Here is a 21,729-nt window from a genome sequence, read left to right on the forward strand (position 1 = left end):
GAGCCACCACAGTCGCAACTGTAGTAAAAACCGAATCAGGAATGCAAGTTGCAGAACAAGAAGCTAGAGAAGATGCTTCTGCAACTTTAATCTATTGTATTGCTAAACACTTCATTGGAGAGCCAAAACTTTTCCAAGATAGGAGTTTAGAACTTCTTAACAATCTTAATTGCCCAAAATTAACAGATTTTAGGTGGTATATATATATATGTTCATAGAAAAAGTAATGATTAGAGAAGACTGCGGTAGTGCTTTCTGAAAAGAAAGATTTATCAGCGGTCTACCAAGATTATTTGCCGAAAAGGTAAGAACAAAAATCAAAGATAGATTTAATGGTCAAATCCCTTATGATAATCTTACATATGGTGATTTAATCAGCTTTATCAATGTAACAGGTCTTGACTTATGTACGAATCTAAAACTTAAAAGTCTTATTAAAAAAGACAGACTTCAATCTAAAACAGAGTTAGGTAGTTTTTGCCAAGACTTTGGTTTTAAAACAATTGATGCTCCTTCTAAAAGAGCAAAACAACACAAAAAATCTTCTGAAAATCCCAAAAGACGCCATAAGCGTAAAGAAAAGAAAGAAGGAATCCCTAAAAAGAGAAGGTTCAAAAGACGTTCTAAAAAGGAACACGGTGATAAATGTTGGTCATGTGGAAAGACAGGGCATAGAGCTAATGAATGCCCAGTCACCAACAAAAAGAAGAAAAGGGTTAACACCTTAGAAATTGATGAAAATACTAAAGAAAAGCTATTCGCTATTCTTGAACAAAATGATAACAACACATTATCGTCATCATCAGATGAAAGTTATTCTGACAGTGACGATGAATTAATCAATATGGCATATAGCTCAGACAGCAGCAGTAGCTCTAAAGAAGACAATTGTAGCTGCACTGGTGCAATATGTGTGTGCGGACAAAATTCTATTAAAGTCATTATTAACGACTCCAAAAAAGTCTTATTTGATATTATTAATCACATAGATGATGAAGAAATCAAAGGAAAATATTTAACAGAATTAAAAAATGTCATCATTAATCAAAAAGGAAATAATCATAAAATAGAACCTTTTAATATGAAAGAAGTAATGAATAGATTTTCTGTCAAAGATGATAAACTTACTATTCAACATCTACAGATAGAATTAAAATCTGTAAAAGATAAATTAAAAATGGTTAAGCTCAGACTTGACAAAATAGAAATGGAAAACCAAGAAATATTACAAGCAGCCAATAAATCAACTGGTGAATATTTCACAGAAGATGATAACTCGAAAAATGATGACGATCCAGTTAATGGTACTGCTGTGGCCAAAATTACAAGAGTAAAAGCCCAAAGCTACCATATTCCTATTACCTTAAAAATAAAGGATATTACGGTAAATAAATTAGCTCTACCGGACTCAGGTGCAGATAGAAACTGCATAATAGAAGGAATAATACCAACTAAGTATTTAGAGAAAAGTACTACAAAACTATATTCCGCCACAGAAGAAAAATTAAAGATAGATTATAAATTATCAAAAGCCCACATTTGTAATGATGGAATCTGCTTTATAAACGATTTTGTGGTAACCAGGGATACAAATGAAGAATTTATCCTTGGAATACCATTTATAACCCAAATTAAACCATATCATGATAACTTAGATGAAATTTGTACCACAATATTAGGAAAGGAAATAAAATTCCCTTATCTTAATTCTATCTCCAAAGAAGAAAGTGACTTTCTCAAATCAAAAACTATTTTAAAAATAAATTTACTTTCAAATCGAATAAATTATTTAAAAAATGATATAAAAGTTCACAAAATTGAACAAACTTTAAAAAACCCGGGAATGGAAGAAAAGATTAAACATTTCCAATAGAAACTCGCAACTTGTACTAATCCAATGTGAAGAAAATTAAATTTCTTTCTATATTGTTGAATATCATGTGCAGCTAATAACTTGATTCTTTCTATCGAGTTATTGATGGCCAGAGTTGATTCGCAAGTTTTGATGTTATAATTTTTTATAAAATCAAACTTTCCTCTATGATATATCGTACTATAAGATTCTCTTGGAATACTCCAATTTTATAAATCATTTTCAATTTTGGCAATATTCGTTACTCCCAGCGATTGGTTTATGTCATTAAGAATTTTATTCTTATCTAAATTATTCATTTTAAAATTGGGATGTACACCTGTTAATATTATTTTTATTAGTTTTTAGATAACTAATGAAATCTAGCTTAAGTTTGGTATATCTATCGAGGGTTCGATGTTTATACTTAATTGTTTCTAACCCCTCTTCTAGAGATATTCTTGGGTTATTAACCTTTTTATAGAAACTAAACAGATTTCTATGAGAACAAAGTTCTTCAGTTACTTCTGAGATGTATTTGTTCAGTTTTCTTTTGGTTTTTAAAAGAGACCATCTGTGTTTATTATGAAAATCTATTTGCATAAACGAAGGATGTCTTTTCATTAAAAAAAACTTTAAAGTATTACTTTAGTAGTTTGAGAATTATACTATCTTTAAGGCGTAAGTCTACTTTCTCTGTTATCCTATCCTATCATATGTTATTAGTCTTAACAGTTCTATAATGTTCCTAATTGTATAGTGTCTACTATTTATCTTCTTCTTCACTAACTGATCCTTTCTTAAGTTATCTCGAATATGTTCTTAGTTCTAAGTTATCTTGGGGGTTGGGGATTAAACGTGTTAACTGTGTCCTATTGTGTCCTGTCTCTGACGGCACTCCCCTAGCCTATGGACGACGGCAACTGACGGCAGTTTAATAAGGTTTAATCAACACCCTACAAGGATCCCTCACACTATGAACATAGAACTATAACCTCACACTAGAGAATAAGATCTGAAGTTTTAAAGAAGATGAACAGTAAACCTATGCAGAAATGAACATTATAGAATAATTAAGATCTATAACATGAATATGATAACAAGATTTCGACAAACCCTAAAGACAGTATGAAAGGTTTAGCCTCTCATGCTTAGTAACATGGCTCTAATACCATAAAGAGAATCATAGGTTTTATCATAAAATAAATGCGGAATTAAAATAGTAAGACAGAAACACTTACTTGCTAAAAGCTTTATTCAAACATAAGAGAATATTTACAGAGATGGGGGAGAGAAATGATACGGAGAAAATCTTGGAAAATTTTCGGATGCCCTTTGATTACAATTTGAAAGTCTTTTTATAGACTTCTGAAAATTGTTGAGTTAATCTCAATCTTACAAATGAACGATCCTAACTTGATGTCTTCTGCTTTTGCTGAAGAGTCGTCTTTTGTTTTGCTGAAATTGTCCTTATGTGGTTGTGGTTGTGGTTGTCAAGTGACTCTTTCTTTTTTGAAGAGTCAGTTTGCCTTTTGAAAAAGCTATTTTGTTTTTGTCGGATGAGTCATCTGTCTTCAGATGCTATTCTTCTTCTGCATAGACACGGTAGACTTGTGCAATACCTTGCTGGTCTTCCATGTCTCCATTGTTCTCTGCTGAGGAGGATGTTGATGCTGCTTCTAGCATAGCTTGTACTTCCGTTGGACCTACTGTATCAATATTTTCCAAGACTTCTAGGAGTCTCCTTTTTAATTATATTTGGGAACTGGATGATCCCGCTTTGCTTGCTGCTTTGGACTTAGACTGGGTTGCTTTTACTTCAGGCACCCATCCTTTGATTTTTGGAATTTTAACCAAATATTTAATTCGGTTAATTTCTTCAATGGCGAAGAACCAGCTGATTATGTAAGAAATCCGTTTTGCAAAGTAATATTTGCATAACTTAATGTGATCAGGTAGCGTGGAAATTTCATGCTCCTTTTGGAATCTTTCATAGTGTACTTGGAAGCTACTGGGCATTGTTTGCTCGGTTCCTCCAAATTTCTTCCATCAGTCATAAAACCATCTTGGTATGACTGATTTCATCATTTGTTCGCTGTATTTCACGAACCAGGTGTGGGTATTTGGGCGTAGGTATAAAATATTATACCATGCTTCTGTGTAATCAAAGAAATTATAGGTTTGAGACCTATGTTGCTTAAATAGCATAATTGGGGTGTACAAATGATCCATACCCCATTCAAATGGGCTAATAATCTTGTTAATGGTGAACCTTGAGTATTTAATACTGTTAGGGTCCGTATTATCCTTTAACTTATGTTCTATAGAGATTGATCATGTATCTATCAGGATAAATTCGTAATACCTCCTTGTCTTGAGAGGGTTACTGGATTCTACGTAATTTCTGTTGGTATAACAAGGCTTAACCAAATCTCCTATTTCGAGATTTTCGTAATCTTTGTCTAATGCCAAAATTCTGATCGGCGATTTGGGTATAAGTTCAAAACTTTCCTTTTCTTGAGAGATGGGTTTTTTACCTTCCCCGTTGGAGGGAGTGTTTGGGTTTACTGCTTGTGCAAAGGACTCTGGGGTCTTCATTTCACAGTCTGAACTGGTTAGAAGTTTACCTGCGAGTACAGAATATCTATTTCCTTGATTCCTATTAGGTGAAGCCCTAAAGGGACCCGTCTGATTTGGTCTCATTCTTTCCCTGTAGGAATTCTCTGGTTAGAAAATCGGGTAAAGAGTTTTCTTCACCTTTAATAAAATCAATTTGAAAATCAAAACTAAATAATAATGTTTGCCATCTGGCAAAAATCTGTTTTGAAATGAGGTTTTTAACATCTTTTTGTAAAATCTCTTTAGTTGATTTACAATCAACTCTTAACAAGAATTATTTATTTATTAAATCATCTTAAAATTTTGTAATATATAGTACTATAGACAAAATTTCTTTTTTGACTGTACTATAATTTTTCTGAGCCGAATTCTAAATTCCGGAAGTGAAACGAACTTATTGTTCCGGAGACTTTGAAGAGACTCGTTGTTTAAGAATACCACTGTACCCTTCATCAGAAGCGTCGGTCTCGACTATCATAAATGCCTTAGGATTAGGAATACCTAGGCACGAAAGTTTTTGAACAATGGACTTGACTCTTTTGACAGTATCAGTTTGTTCTTCACTCCATGGAATTGGATTCTTTCTGAGACGCTTGTATAATGGTTCACAAATTTTCCTAATATCAGGAATGAAGTCTGCTACATAATTAAGACTTCCTGAGAATCTTTGTAATTGGGTTTTATCTGTGATATCATCAGGAAATTTGGATGAAAACTCAATGGCTCTACAGATTGGTTTATAAGTGCCTTGGTATAGGTCATGACCTAAGAATCTAATAGTTGTTTGGAACAACTTAATCTTTTTAGCACTTACTACTAAACCATTATGTTTTACAATCTTAAAGAAAGTATTAAGATGTTTAAAGTGAGCATCTATGTCTTCTGAGAATATTAAAACATCATCAATATAAACTATTGACATTACTGTATGGGTTAAATATATTGTTCATTATATTTTGAAATTCTGATGGGACATTTTTTCACCCGAAAGGCATAACATTCCATTCATATTGTCCAAAGGGGACGTTGAAAGCAGTTTTATATTTATCTTTTTCGCTAATTTGTATTTGCCAAAATTCTGACTTCTTATCAAATTTGCTGTATATATTAGCCTTATAAGTTCTTTTTAATAAATCTCTTTTATTAGGTATGAGGTATCTAATCCATTGTAAGACCTTGTTTAATGGTTTATAATTAATGACTAGTCTGGGGGCTCCTCTTTCCTTTTCTACACTTTTGTTAACATAAAAGGCTGCACAACTCCAAGGTGATTTTGAAGGTCTTATGATCTTCTTTTTAAGGAGATCATTAATTTCTTTTTTGGACGTTTCCATTAAATCATGATTCATTTGAATAGGTCTTGCCTTTGTGGGTATGGCATGTTCTGTGAATTCATTAATATAGGGTAGTTCAACTACATGTCTTTTCCTTTCCTAGAAGGCATTGGGTAATTCTGAACAAACTTCAAGTTCGAGTTTCTGTTGGAAATGTTTAATCTTTCCTTCCATTCCCGGGGTTTTTAAAGTTTGTTCAATTTTGTGAACTTTTATATCGTTTTTAAATAATTTATTTGATTTGAAAGTAAATTTATTTTAAAAATAGTTTTTGATTTGAGGAAGTCACTTTCTTCTTTGGAGATAGAATTTAGATAAGGGAATTTTATTTCCTTTACTAATATTGTGGTACAAATTGCAGTTAAGTTATCATGATATGGTTTAATTTGGGTTATAAATGGTATTCCAAAGATAATTTCTTCATTTATATCCCTGGTTACCACAAAATCGTTTATAAAGCAGATTCCATCATTATACATGTGCGCTTTTGATAATTTATAATCTATCTTTAATTTTTCTCCTGTGGCAGAATATAGTTTTGTAGTACTTTTCTCTAAATACTTGGTTGGTATTATTCCTTTTATTATGAAGTTTCTATCTGCACCTGAGTTCAGTAGAGCTAATTTATTTAGCGCAATATCCTTTATTTTTAAGGTAATAGGAATATGGTAGCTTTGGATTTATTGGGAATGAGACTTAGTCAGGACTGTGCTTTAACGGCCGAAGTATGTGCAGCTAAAAATCTTTTATTCCTGGATTCTTGTTTTTGCAAGTGTGTTATATTAGGCTGTCAACACTGCTTGGTTTGCATCAAGAGTCTCAATTAGGACTGAGACAGACTGATATCCTTCTAGGTTTCCCCTCGTATAGTTGATTGTCACTGAGGCATTCTTTTGTGTTCTCAAAATTAGAAAACATCCTTTGCTTTGAGCATAGAAAAGGATACACGTAGTCATGGTTCAAAATATTTTAGTGGCTTGTGAGTTTTTAAGTCCTAGTTATTACCATTAAAATTTTTAACTTTTCAAGGAAATTAAAATCTTCCAATAAAAACCAAACACTACTTAGTAGATCCTCATTTCTAACAAGCCAAGTTCTTAAACTTTCTCAATGGTCCCACTCATCTTCAATAGTCGTTAATGATTCAGATATTGTATCAACCACCAGAAGTTATCTTTTACCATGTGACTGTGTAAGATAAAATGACTTGAGAATGGTTAATTTATTTCTGATTTCCCGTTAAGAGATTTATTACACTGTGTTGCATACTGAATGGATGATATTGTTCCTTGTTTCCAAGCAACGGGACCATCTACTTTAAATTGAGGTTGCTTATTCCCGTGAGTCCATGACGCTTTCTTTGAACCAAGAGTTGAATCATGACTATTTTTTACTGAAAGCTTGAAACAAAAATTTCTTTCAATGTAAGACTGAAGATAAGGGGAAAAAAAATGGAAGGTACTTATAAAAGAAAAGAAAGAAAGGGGTAATGTGGGAAATTATAATGAATAGCTACCTTGACATTTCATTTCATTTTTCCTTTTCCCGATTAAAATGAATGAATATCTTTTGCATAAATTTTTGGTTCTTTACATTAAATAAGATAGGTACATTTTTTCACATTTTCCATGTCAGACTTTATTTTGACTTCTTCAACTCAATCCATTCGAATATAGGAAATAGTTAATGGGTTTGGCCCAAGCTCAAGAAGATTACAATTGTCGAACTTCAAGTGCTAGATAGTAGTGGGACAAGCAGTCAGCTTGGTATATCACCTTGTCTGAGTGGTCATCAGTTCACCGCTTTAAATACTGCTGCATTTATATTACTGACATACAAAATATAATGCATATTAAAATAAAATTATTTTAAAGTTTCTCTGTGGCTTGTCATACAGAAATTTTAGAATTGCTCCTGGTTGTGTATTTATGTCGCATCATTATGTCGCTTGCCTATCTTAAGGATCATATTCATTCCTCCAAATATTTTAACCATTGTGGTCTGTGAGGCTTGGAAATATTAGTTTGTCAGCCAGAGAGAGTTTGTTGAATTCTAGTTATAGGCTTCAAATCTTTTCATTTGGCCTCAAACTTTTTACTGGCTTGATACCTTTTATACCTTTTCTGCAGGAGCTGAGACTAGATATATGCAGTTATTGATTTGGAAAATATTTCTTCCCCTAATGAAGCTGGTTCATTCCATTGATCGTGAATTATTTAACAAGGTAAAAATATTCATTTCTGTTGAATAAGGATATATATAAAATTTTATAGACTTCAGATTATAGATGATGTGATTTTGTTTTTGGCCAAAATTTTGTTTCTGATTTTCTCTGACTGAACTTGACGACGGATTTAGGTTGCAGGCATGACTTTCAGTGTTGTCTCTGACACAAACAGTTGGGGGGTTGTTGAAGTAACCATTATCCCATTTTTGTTAAGATTGGTCAGACTATCTATGACTGAGATTCAAAGTGAAGAGTTAGATGCTTATAAATGGTGCCTGACTTCTAATTATTCAGAAGACTGGCATTTGGAGCCACAGTGCACACTAAATTTATGTTCGCAGTTAAGAGACAACGAGATATATGACAATCTTGTGCAATGCAATCCTAACTATTTGCCGCTGCCTATTTCTTGTCATATTTTAACCTTGATACTAGATGCTGCTCAGCAAAGTTTACATACAGTGAGATCAGTATCTGGATTGGACTCCGTAGACGGATGCTGCACTGATATATTTTCTGCAAAGTTGCTCTGGGATCTTTGCAATATTACAATTCAAATGCTTTCACAAAGCTTGGAGCATCGGTCTTCTGCAATTACCTTTTTGCTGCCCTCCATATTCAGAGCACTTGATTCTCATTCTGCTTTTGAAGTCTCAATTAATGGACAGAACTATGTACTTTCTCGGTAAAATTCTCTTGCTTTTTAATTGGACATGAAATGATGATTACTTATACATGTATAAAGTGTCTGAATTCTGGACTTATGCCACTAGATTATTGCTCTTTTAGGAGAAGTATTTTAGAGAAACTATGGAAGAGTTGCAAGACAATGTTTTCTTTGGGGCCCCTGGAGAGAAGAGATGCATATTCTATACTTTCTCTGTACCTGTCTTTCTTTACTTATACTGATGAATGCCAGTATATTTATATGAGTAGCACGGCAGAAGTGTTTGATTTGAGATCAGAGAAACAATTCTGGGATGAAATGAAAAAAGGCTTGGTATGTTGTTTATCTACTATAATGTGTTTCCATTGTTTGATAATAGCTCTTGCGACAAGCCTACGAGTAACTTGTTTTTTATTATCTAATATCTGTAATCTTCTTAGGTTGATAAAGAGAGCTCAGTGAGGAAGCAATCTTTATATATACTGAAGAGAACCATAAATTTAGACGAGAAAAACCAGTATCAAACCACTGTTAAGACCATAGACGAGAGAAGTTTAGTCTATCGTGGTATGACTAAAAGGGAAAGGTGGGCTGAGGAGGAAGCTAAGTCCCTGGGAGTTGGAATAATTAGCAACAAAAGTGATTTCCTTTCCAGTTGCTACCAGAAATGGGAGGCATTCTTTCTTCTTTATGAAATGCTCGAAGAGTATGGCACTCACTTGGTCGAAGCAGCATGGAGTCACCAGGTTTGATCACATGATGACAAATACTTTCACATTCTCTTTGCATAGCTGTGAAACGTCTTTTGGTAATAAAAAAAGCAGTTAGCATTAGCAACATTCCCTTGTATATGTTAAGGTGATGAAGGAATTCCGCTGAACCCTCATATTAGGATGATTTATTAATTTATTGATTAGAAATAAATGTATTAATTTTTAGGTATTTTGCTTGACTAGAGTGTTGAGATTCTAAAAGCTCAAACCAAGAAAGTAAAAAGTTTGTGATTTAAGAAATTGATTATAGGTCAGTGTGCTATCTTATGGTGCGCTTCTCTTCCTGATCTTTTTCCCTTTTGATTTTATTCTTTTTCCGTATAGGTTTCCTTTTATGTGTGATTTGATTTGCTACTGAAGTTTATCGATTCCAGTAATATGGGATGTATCATCACTATCACATACTAACAAACACTACTGTATAACTAATTTTCCCTGCAGATGACCTTGTTGCTTCATTCCTCTTTGTCTCCAGAGAATTCAGTAAAAACTATCAATGGAAATGCGTGCCGAACTTGGATGGACAGTTTAGAAGAAATTTTTGAGTGGTTAGCTGTACTGTGGGAACGTGGTTTTTGTCATGATAATCCTCAAGGTAGAGGGAAAAAAATAGTAGACTGATATATATTATGGTAGAGAACACTTATCTGATTGATTGTTTTAATGATTTACCACATTAGCATCCTGCTACCTTTTTAAATTCTTTTTTTAACATTCTGCTACTTTTTTTCATTCCTTTTCTTTTTCCCATTGTAGTTCGGTGCTTGGTCATGCGGTCATTTCTGTGTACAGAGTGGACAAAATACAATCACTGCGCAAAGTTGGTTCCACAAAATTTCGTTACTGGTTCACTTGTAGAAGGACTGAATGATCCTGTGCACAACAAAGATTTTGGTATGTTTATCTCTAGATCACTTATAGGACATGTATGTCTTTGTGGTTTATTTTGTCCTTTGTTGCTCAAGTGGCGTTTTACAAGCGACTGATGTGGGTGGTGCGATGTGGAAGCAAATGGAGAACGAATGACCTCTGCTACCTTGTAATTGGATTTGGGTTGCCTGATTTTGGAATTTCTTGATACTTTAGGGCTAAAGCTTTAGTATTATGAAACTGGCATATCAAAAGCTTTAGAATGGAGGACTATGGATTACACAAAGGTTTCTGAGAAGGGCAGAGCCTCGGTGTTGATGCATGAGGGAGAAAATTTGAGTCAGGCTACTCCTTTCTTTCCTGGAAAACTGGAACTGAAATGTTACCATCTCAAAAGAAAAAAAATGGAACTCAAACTGTCCTTTCTGGATGTCCCAAAATAAAACATAAGGCAGGGGGGTGATCGCAGAAAAATATGGGGTCTTGGTAGGCGGATGGATGACTAAAAATATTACATTCTGGTGGAGAAGAATAATGCAAGATCAACAGAGCCATTGATGTAATTTGAAAGTTGTAATTCATTTTTGATACAGTGATGGACTTCCTGAGCTCCTTGAGAAAGGAGAAAAATCCTATGTGTCTTTTGTATCTCTAGCACTTTCTTTGTGCTTGGACGATTAATACATTTCGTTATTTAAAAAAAAGATTTAGTAACATTCTATAGCCGTTCAGACATACTGCTGGAATACATGTATCATGACTGTACTGATTCTTTTGTTTGTGCATATGTTACATAGGTGTAAGAGGAGTTTACTCTACCTGGACAATTGAAGCTGCTGCCCAATTTTTTTCCCAGTACAGTAGTTATCTAGATGAAAGGTATGCTATCACATATTGATAAGTTCTTACTTCAACTATTAGGATTAGAATTTTATAATTTTTATTGGATGGAAGTAGGGGTGATAGACCTGTTTATGAGTTGGAAGAGAGTCGCAGTCTGATTAAAAAACGGATTGTGTATGGAAGCTAATTATTTTAAACTAAACTCTCTAAAATAGTAATGGAAGTTTGCAGATGAGGAGAACACTTTGTGCAAGGAAGTGATTAAGTGAAGTATAGGAATAGTCACCTTGCATGGTGTCTAGACGAAGTGATCCAAACATATGGGATTACTTATGAAAGAGACTATAAAGGGGGGAAAAGAGTTCAGTCAGTTCACAAAATCTGTAGGCTACTCAGTTCATGTAGGGTTCAATTCCCTTTCATTTTCCTGATCCAAAAAAAATAAATATCTGTTGGTTACTCAGTAGGAAAAAGGAACTGTTTTCAGGTTTTGTTTGAAGTTTGGCGTGGTGATATTACTCTAAAGGATGAATTTCCTCATCTGTTTTTGATGGCAAATGCTAAAACAGCCACAGTAACCCATATATATACTTAATAAGGAATGTCGTGGGTGCTCCAGAAGTTAAACAAAAACAAAAAGTTAGTCCTAATCTACACGATTTTGTCCTGTTTCTCATGGAGAATATTTAGCAAACTTTGGAAGAAAGTTATTTGTGAGGAGAGAGAGACTTATTGCTTTTGCAGTATAGCTTGGAAGCGTAATCTAGCTTGTAAACAACTGTCGAGGATCAGGTATTTCCTGCCAAGCAAATATGGAAGTTGGAGGATCAGTTATTTCCTGAGTGATAGATAGTTATTTAAAAAATGTGAATTAGTCGTAGTTCCCCATAGAATAGGAGTAGGATATGTATTGTATTAATAAGGCTCATTGTATTATAATTGAATAGAATATCAATAATATATTTTTCTCCCGTGCTTTCTCACATGGTATCAGAGCAACTGTGAGAGATCCTTCGCTGTGCAAAAATACCAACGATTCCGGGAAGAACAAATAAGAAAACCGGAAAAATTTTCGGTGACCGCAGGTCTGTCCACAAGAAAGCTCATTCATATCCATCGGTGTTGTGCAAAAATCAACACCACCATGAGGTAGATCAGCTTCCGGCGACCAACCCGTACAAATTTCTTCGGCAGAGCCCCTCCCACGCACCCTTACGCGCCGCCGGCAGAATATTTTCCGGCGAGACTCCGACTCACGCGCCTGCGTGTGAGGTGTTTTCTGGCCAGTTTTTGACAAAGTTTCTTTAGGACTGTTTGGTCGTCCTGTGATTATGAGCCTACCCATATAGATTACATCAAATTCTGACAACTTTATTCTTTTCCGGCGTGAACGGTGATTCCAACGTGAAATTTTTTCCCCTGTTGTGAATAGCGTATTCCCAGATATTTCTTTAGTTTTTCACTATTTCAAGTGAAGAACTTGGTTTCCCTTTGAACTCCATCTAACTAAGGAAAAAAAAGTCTCCAGCTTAACTTGTTCTGATTTGGCATTCTAAGGTTAACCATACAAGTTTTAGTCAAGAATTTGAGAAATTGGTTGTAGCGAAATGGGATCCAATACTATGAATAGTGGATGGTTTCTCTATCGGATTTTATTAAGTTCCTTAAGTATAAAACATGTAAACATACATCTTCAGAGATAGCTTCCGTTGTTCAAACAGGTAATAGTGTGACTTGTGTCTCCTAATCTTCATCCTCCGATTCTTGGGTTATTGATTCAGGTGCATCTAATCACATTTTTGGTAACAAATCTCTTTTCACTACTATTTCATATTCTCAATCTCTTCCAACAGTCACAATGGCCAGCAGGTCTCAAACCATTGCAACTGGAACATGTCAAGCAAGTCCTTCCTTACCTTTAGATTCAATTCTTTATGTTCCCTGTAGTCCTTTTAATCTCATAGCCGTTGGTCGTTTAGCCAAATTCACTTTAATGCTCTGTTTTATTTCTTGACGATCTTGTTTTTTTTTACAGAAACACAGTACGGGGCGGATCATTGGTACCAGACATGAATCAAATGGACGTTATTACCTTATCCTTGATAAATCACATGGACTCACATTTTGTCTTTATTCAACAACTTGTCCTGTTACTGATTCACCAGATTTATTACATAAACGGTTGGGACTTGGCATATCTCAGTTTGTCAAAACTTCATAAAATAGTACTTGGATTATCTCACTTGTCCACTCTAGAGTATGAGTCATGTTAGCTCGGTAAGCAACTCGCTCCTACTTCCCGCGGCGTCCTGATAATCGAACAGAGTCACCTTTTACTTTAGTCATTCAGATTTTTGGGGTCCTAGTCGGGTCAGTTCTACCTTGGGATTCTACTACTTTGTCAGTTTCTTTGATGATTTTTCCGGGTGCACTTGGGATATTTTTGATGAAAAATCGATCTGAGTTGAGTTGTTTTTCTATTTTCCAGACCTTCTACGCTGAAATTCAAAATCAATTTGGGGTTTCTATCCAAAACATTTCGTAGTGATAATGCCCTAGAGTATTTGTCTTTCCAATTTCAACAGTTTATGAACTCTCATGGAATCATTCATCAAACATCTTGTCCGTACACATCTCAACAAAATAGGGTAGTTGAAAGAAAGAATAAACATCTCGTTGAAACTGCTCGTACCCTACTCATACAATCTTATCTTCCGTTGCATTTTTTGGGGATGCAGTTCTCACATCTTGTTTCCCCACTCACCTTTGTTCTCTCTTCCTCCCCGTATCTTTGGGATCACGTGTTTTGTTCATAACCTTACTCCAGGAAAAGATAAGTTAGTTCCTTGTGCTCTTAAGTGCATATTTTTTGGGTTACTCGAGAATCGATGCTATTCACCTGACCTCCAAAAATATGCACTTAAGAGCTTAAGAGAACTAAACACATTGAGATTGACTATCACTTCGTCAGAGAAAAGATACACTCAAGAGATATTACTACAAAGTTTGTGAAGTCGAATGATCATCTTGCAGATATTTTCACCTAGTCCTTTACTGGTCCTCGTATTAGTTACATATGTAACAAGCTCGGTACATATAATTTGTATGCACCGGCTTGAGGGGGAGGGTTAGATAGTTATGTAAATAATGTGAATTAGTCGTAGTCCCACATAGAATTGGAGTAGGATATGTATTGTATAAATAGGGCTCATTGTATTATAATTGAGTAGAATATCAATCATATATTTTTCTCCCGTGCTTTCTCACACTGAGATAGCTGGTGGAATCCTCTCCTTCATCTTACGGCGAGTAAGGAATTCAATTAAATCTTAGTTGGCTATTTAGGCCGAGGTTAATGTTATGAAGATTTATCTGACTGGAAGCCCCCAAGGTTTTGGCTGAGTGGTCAAAGTGCAGCGCATGATGTGAGAGCTAAGTGCACATCATGGCTCACGAGAAGGATAGAGCTGCGCCAATATCCACGTGTCTCGGATGATGCTCCATCTGGCCCTTGAGGATTTCTCGGTATTAAAAAAAATATTTTGAAAATGGATGGTCTCTTGAAGGAGCACTTTTGAAACATGAAATTATACGTACTGATACTGGTGTCTCCATTATTACTCTGCCATGCTTTTCATCTCTGTATTAAGCATCTTAGTTATTTTAATTTTTTTTGTTTTTGAGTCTTCACTATATCCAAAATGACTTTCTTGGATATTCAAAGGTCATATTTTTTTAATATCATTGGCGAATTGCACCTCCTCTAAATCTTCAGTACCAAGCAAGACTTCAACATGATTTTTTTAGGAGAGCCATCATTGAACTGGTTTTGTAAAACCAATTTAATAGTTTGAAGTTTCATTTGGTGACAGGAATCGGGTTGCTTTTCTGAATAGTTTGGCTTCCATTGCTAAGAGGCAATCTTTTGGACGAGCTGGATTAATGTGCCTTACAAAGTGCATTTCTTCAGCAGCTTATGGTATTGGACAATGCGGTGATATATCACCAGTCATTTTGCAAGATAAATATGCACAGGAGGAGTCTTACATGAGTGATAAAGCAGACTTGCTCGACAGTTTCCGATATATTATTGAAAGCACTAAACAACATTTCAATCCATCTTATCGGCACCAAGGTCCATAAATAGATTGTTGGTAGTGCTGAAAATTTCATCATCAGTATTTTAATTCACAATCATGGTAATCCATCTTGTTTCATCCAGTTTGTGAGAACATTCTAGCTGCTGCTGCTTCTGTGATGATTCCTCTTGATATTCCAATTGAAACACTTCTACTTTTCATTTCAAGCTTGCCGCGAGAAATTACTGATAATGGAGGTATGTCAATGTGTACGTGCATATCCTTTTACCAGCATGCTGATTTGCTTTTGGAATAACTTTGATTCATCTATTTGCAGATATCGATAGACTATTTTTTTTTCAGAAGTAAATATTGATACTATTTTTTTTCAGAAGTAAATATTGATAAACAAGGTCCTTTCCCTTTGTCAATTTAGGTTCTTTGAGATCAAGGGTGCAAGATTGGCTTTGGATGAGCGGCGACAAACCTTCTATATCTGACCGTGTACAAACAAATCTCAAGCTTTTGGAATCTCTCATTGGTTACCAGAGAAAGTTGATAAGTTCCTGTCATGCAATTGGTACTTCTGTTACCTATGATGATGAAGACTTGGATTCTTGGGGATCTGAAGCAAAAAGATGGACAAGGGTGCTTTTTCTTGTTATCAAGGAAGAAGAGGACTTGAATCCAATATTCACGGTTTGCTTTCTCTATGCTTATTAGAAATAAGGACCTGGCAGTGCGCTCCACAATAATTTACTGTTCTTTGCGCTATTTTGACGGATTGTTTAGAACATATAACAACGGCAATTACGCCTCAATTGCGAACTAGTTTGGATTTGGCTACTCCATTCTGCTCCGGACTAGTCTCATTGCAATACTCAATAAATTGTCTTTTAATACACATTAGGTTTTCTCTAACACTAGAGGTTTCACTCTATCTTCGCTGCTGATACTAATCTCTACACTAAGTAGAAAGAATTGTGTGAACACCTGAGTGTAGCTATATGACCATGCTTTAATTTCAACTAGTTGGTATCTCTATATAGATCTTTTGCTTCCATATGAATTTTTCTTTGATAAGTTCACATGGATTCAAGGGATTGTAAATGTTTTGATACAACTTCCTTCTATATGATTTTACCTCGTACTGAGTACTCTTCTATCAGCTTCTATCATCAGTGTCTAACCGCTGGTGCATTTGAAGGTTTGTTTATGACATGGCAAACAATTTCAGACAGCCTCCTCTATTTTTATCCTTTATATGTCTAACTTGTAACTTCTGTTGAGTATGGTCATTTACGATCTTGTCTAATCTTGTGAAATTCTGAAGTAGCTGTAACTGGCTAATAATAGCATATTTTATTCTAAGCTTGCTTTTCTTGTGTTCATGTGCTTTCTCATCTTTATCCTTTTAGGAAGACAATAAGAATGGGGACTAATCAAACAGCTGAGGGAGGAAAAGTGGGAGTGAGAGTTGTGGTTCAGGATATCCCATTTTTACGTACTTCTCGTCTTCATTCATTCTAGGCTGATGTTTCACCTTAGTTAGATGCACCCTAAGCAGGATTCTTCTCTTTCATCATATAACATTGCATCAGTTGTTGTTAAGTGTCTGATTGTTTTCGAGCGATTCTTAGAGATGACCAAGTAAATGAAATTTGGTCTTGTGATGGTGTTCTCTAAATTTGCTAACTTATGCATAAGTGCCCATACAATGTGGAGCTTATTTGGCCTACAAATTATATACTCCCTCCGTTTCAATTTATGTGAACCCATTTGACTGGGCACGGAGTTTAAGAAAAGAGAGAAGACTTTTGAACTTGTGGTGTAAAATGAGGCACATATATTTTATGTGGCTATAAATCATTGCATAAAGGTAAATTGTTTCCAAATAAGGAAAGGGGTCATTCTTTTTGGCACGGACTAAAAAGAAAATAGGTTCACATAAAATGAAACAGAGGGAGTAATAGTTTTTGGTCCCAGTTGTTATAAGGTTGTTGTAATTCTGAGTAACTGTAGATGGCTAATAGCATATTTTCATTTCAATGCTTGCTTTCTGTTGTGTTCATGTGCTTTCTTTTCTTTATCCTTTTTGGAAGAGAATTGGGATGTGGGTTAAACAAACAGCTGAGGGAGGAAAATTGGGAGTTGGACTTACGGTTGAGGACATCTGATTTATATTTTCTTCTCGTCGTCATTTATTCTAGGCTGCTGTTTCACCTTAGCTAGCCATGTCCTGTACAGGTTTCTTCTGTTTCGTCATATAACATTGCATCAGTTGTTGTTAAGTGTCTGGTTGTGTTTGAGCAATTCTTAATGATCAAGTAAATGAGATTTGGTCTTGTGATGGCTCTCTAAATTTGCCTAGTTATGCATAAGTGCCAGTTATAGGGTTGTAACACTTGTAGCAACTTGTATGCACAGTTTATGCAAGACCATGGTGATAATGTATGCGATGTTAGCAACAATTTGGAGTGGGTACCTGTGAAATTTCTCATACTTCTCTTGAGCTTCATCCATGAGCTACAAGTACTCCAAGGGAGAGCAGTTGACTGCTTGAAAACAGGAAGCTCGAAAACAAGCCTTGAGAGTTCTGACAAAGTTGGCCAATATTCAATGATGAAAAACTCGATCATTTTTGTGGAGTTCTCTAAATTGTTTTTCTCTATATTGGTTAGCTACCAGGACTCTTCTCTGTTATTTCAGTTATGGCTTTTTGAGAGTTCTCTAAAATCCTGAACTGCCTGCTTACAGGATGCACTAGTCTCGTATGCTGGAACGTCGTGCAGCATTTTTTGGTCAAAACACATGGAAGAGTGTGGGGATTTTTCTGGTTCCATCCGAGGCAGGCTGGGTGGTCCAAGTCAGCGTCGGTTGTCATCTTCAATGACCAGCTCAGTTTTGCAGGCTGTATGATCCTTTATGTACATAATTTTGTGGGCATGTATACTGCATTCGTGCAGGGCCTTTGATGTTGATGTAGCATCTCTAATTCATATCCTTTTATCATGGTTTTATTTTGAATTAAACAAATCTTTGTAAACTAATAATCTCTAGCATTTAGGGTCTCGACATCTAATATTTGGATACGTTTGTGATATGCAGCTATTAGTGTCATGACGGAACTCACTGATATTTTCTGGTCAGACTCTTTAGATGTATTCCCTAATGAAAGACAACTGTTTGCATTGAAATGCACTGTTTTAGTTTGAGTGTTGGAAGATCTGCTCTCTGTGCCTTAACCTTTGTTTTTTAATCCTCAAGTTTCTATGAAAATCCTTTCTTATTGTTTTTAACAACGTAGTTCATCATGAAACTTCATTTGAAATCTGTCAGGTATATTCATGATTGCTGTCTTCTATCTTATCAAAAAAATAATTGTTGTCTTCTAGTAAATAAGGGGTACATAATTCCCTTCCTCAAAAAAAAAAAAAAAAAAAGAAGAAAGAAAGAAGTGATACATAATTCCGTCTGTCAAATATCTTAGGTGTTTGATCTTTTGATAAATAGGGTGTATGTGATTCGATGTTATAATTTGTCCTTTATCCCTCTAGAGTGCCTTGAAGCAGGTAAAGATGTTCTTTCTGCTTTAGAAGGATACTAGGAGGGAATTATAGTTAAGTATAGATAAGCTCAAATGCTCCCAGGCATGAGTTCCGAGGTGAGAGCCTAAAAACTCTCCCCGGTATCGTTTCTCTTTCTTTCCGATGATCTTTCCCTTGGTTACTTAGTTTTTTTTATCAATCATGTCTTGGTGATTGGCTCAAAAACTTCGTCTTCTTTTTCTCTTTCTCCTAAATTATGGTTAATAGAATATATTTTATTATTGGTGAGAAATCTTTTGACATCACTGAAGTCAAAAATGGTGCAGAGGTTTGGTACGAATGGGTGGAACGAACGCAAGAAGAATTTCATGAGGAAAATGACTCTAAGTCGAAATTTCATGCTGTGGGTTTGCGGTCTTCTTCATACAACATCTGATCGAAAGGGGAATGAACTCAGAAGATGGAAGTCCAGAGATCATGTCTACAATTTCTTTTGTACAAAGAAATACAATGATTTTGGCAGATATATAAGCATTGTAGCGGTACAGGGGGAACGCAGAGCTGTCATAATCCTTCCAGAAGCAACATTCAATGTGGGATGGAGAGACGTTGCATTAAAGATAGAGAAGTTCATAAATAAGGTGACTCCAGCTTTAAAAAGCTTTGTCAAACCAACTGTGAAAAGTTTTGTCAAACCAACAGAGGAGCACTCTTATATGGAAGCATTCAAAACCGATAAGTGGGAGGCAAAAGGAACCTCGACGCCGTCTGCACAAACCACTTTTGGTCAACGCGTTGCTGCTCAAGGACCTGAAATTTCCGATAAGGATTTACTGAGCAGATGCTTGGTTGGCAGTTTCAGTGATACGAAGGAGTTGCCCACTCTCTCCGACATCAGGAGATGGGTCACTAACAAATGGAGCAGTATCCCTGGCATTCAGATGTATGAAATGGATGGACAAAATTCTTGTTCGAGTTTCCGTCAAGGAAAATGGCAGACCATATCAAAATGGGGGAATGGAGATGGAGGAAACTGCTGATGCTTGAATGGTGGTTGCCGACAGTGGGCTGTTATCCGGCTGAGGCAAAGCTGGATTGGGTTTGGGTGAGATTACTGGGGATTCCTCTTCACCTTTGGTCCCAGAAAATCTTCAAGCTAATTGGGGATAAATGTGGGGGATGGATTGAAACGGAGGAGGAAACTTCTCTCAGGAATTATTTAAAATGGGCTCGAATCAAAGTGAAGGGCCCATTCGAAATAATCCCAAGAGTCATAGAGGTGGAGAAAATTGGCATAAATTTCTCTATGCTGATCTGGTGCGAATCGACGACGACCTGGTGCAGTGCTGAAAGTACATCAAAGACATTTGAAATTTCTAGGGGTCCTAACCCTAGAAATACAGCTATGGGTCTGGAAAGTAAGAGGTACGTTGTTCAAGAGTCACGTGACATCGAGGTGGGGTCTTCTTTTAAAAAAGGTTCACATGCTATTGCTGAGTCATCTAATGGGCCTAATAAAATTCAAAGTCCCCCTATTCCTTTCACTAAGCCCATCCCGACTTTTACTAGAAGCCCAGACGTCTCCGTACCGATCCGCAAGACTCTACTAAACTCGTTTGTGACTCGTAGAACCTATGAACCTAGGGCTCTGATACCAACTTGTCACAACCCAAAATCCCACCACTGGCGCCGTGATGACACCTAGTCTCTAAGGCTAGGTAAACCGATTTCAATTACATTTTTGAAGCCATTTTAAAAAAAAAATTAAATAAGTAATCAAAACTAATAACGGAACAAATATGAACATACAATCTCCCAAGACTGGTAGTACTGAGTCACGAACTCTAACTGAACACATAAAATATTCACGAGAATCGAATATACAACACTGTTTGATAAACAATTAACAGTACAATGAAATGAAAAGACTCCAAGGGACTGCGACGATCAAGCAACTCTACCCTGAATCATTACGATACCATTCTAATTCTGTCCGAGTCTGATATCTCAAATACCTGGATCTGCACAAAAATCTGCAGAAGTGTAGAATGAGCACACCACAGCGGTGCCCAGTAAGTATCAAGACTAACCTCTGTGGAGTAGAGACGAGGTACAGTCAAGACACTCACTAGTCTAATAGCCTGTGCAATAAGAGATACAAAATAATAGGAAATAAATAACAATAAGGGCAACAAGAACACCATTAATAATGCTCAACAATTTATGTATATAAGTACACCCAATTAAATCAAGTATTTCAAATAAATATCTTTCACATATAATTCTTACGAATAAATTTCTTTCAAATATAATTCCTTCAAATAAATATCTTTCAAATATAATTCCTTGAAATAAATCTCGGTCAAATATAATTTATTCAAATAAATACCTTTCGAATGTAAATCCTTTAAATAAATCTTTTTGAATAAAAATCCTTCTAAATAAATATTTTGAATATAATTCTTTCAATTAAAAAGTCACCATGTGACACTTCATTTCATAATCATACAACTACGGGTCTCAGCTCATTTTCATATTTTTCATAAACACGAGTCTCATCTCACTTTCATATTTCCACGGCACTTAGTGCCTATAATTAAATCATCATATTTCCCCGGCACCTCGTGCCCTCATTTCATATCACAACTGCACGGCAATTCACGTGCCGAATATTATTATCAATGCATATAAGATCCACACGATAAATTTCTTTCCGATAAATTAAGTTTAAAATTTTTAAATCAAGTAAGAAAATCAACAAAGAAATGAATTTATTTTAGAAATCATTACTGGGAATTAAAAACAGATTCTCGGTTCTCTACCCAGGGGACAGACTCGACCCAATGCAATTCATAACTCAATGGGCATCGCTGTATCAGAAGATCCATCTGAGACAGAATATCTACCACGTCTCTCA

General features: G+C 35.5%; 1 protein-coding gene across 7 annotated transcripts in view; it reads left to right on the top strand.

Moving 5' to 3' along the window:
• LOC107784157 (uncharacterized) overlaps positions 1-21,729 on the top strand; it is a 62,593-nt gene that overhangs the window by 7,643 nt on the left and 33,221 nt on the right. For 2 of the 7 annotated variants that reach the window (XM_075245912.1, XM_075245913.1), the window contains exons 3-15: positions 7,935-8,029; positions 8,164-8,717; positions 8,822-9,032; positions 9,140-9,445; positions 9,914-10,067; positions 10,229-10,366; positions 11,140-11,221; positions 15,058-15,320; positions 15,408-15,521; positions 15,701-15,963; positions 17,692-17,940; positions 18,022-18,177; positions 19,139-19,453. In XM_075245912.1, coding sequence (XP_075102013.1) covers positions 7,935-8,029; positions 8,164-8,717; positions 8,822-9,032; positions 9,140-9,445; positions 9,914-10,067; positions 10,229-10,366; positions 11,140-11,221; positions 15,058-15,320; positions 15,408-15,521; positions 15,701-15,963; positions 17,692-17,940; positions 18,022-18,177; positions 19,139-19,453 — 2,900 coding nt within the window. Of the gene's footprint in view, positions 1-7,934; positions 8,030-8,163; positions 8,718-8,805; positions 9,033-9,139; positions 9,446-9,913; positions 10,068-10,228; positions 10,367-11,139; positions 11,222-15,057; positions 15,321-15,407; positions 15,522-15,700; positions 15,964-17,691; positions 17,941-18,021; positions 18,178-19,138; positions 19,454-21,729 lie in introns of all 7 variants that reach the window. The other 5 variants (XM_075245916.1, XM_075245917.1, XM_075245914.1 and 2 more) reach the window with 3 other exon arrangements.

Source organism: Nicotiana tabacum, chromosome 23, assembly GCF_000715075.1.
Source record: "Nicotiana tabacum cultivar K326 chromosome 23, ASM71507v2, whole genome shotgun sequence".
Taxonomy (NCBI): domain Eukaryota; kingdom Viridiplantae; phylum Streptophyta; class Magnoliopsida; order Solanales; family Solanaceae; genus Nicotiana; species Nicotiana tabacum.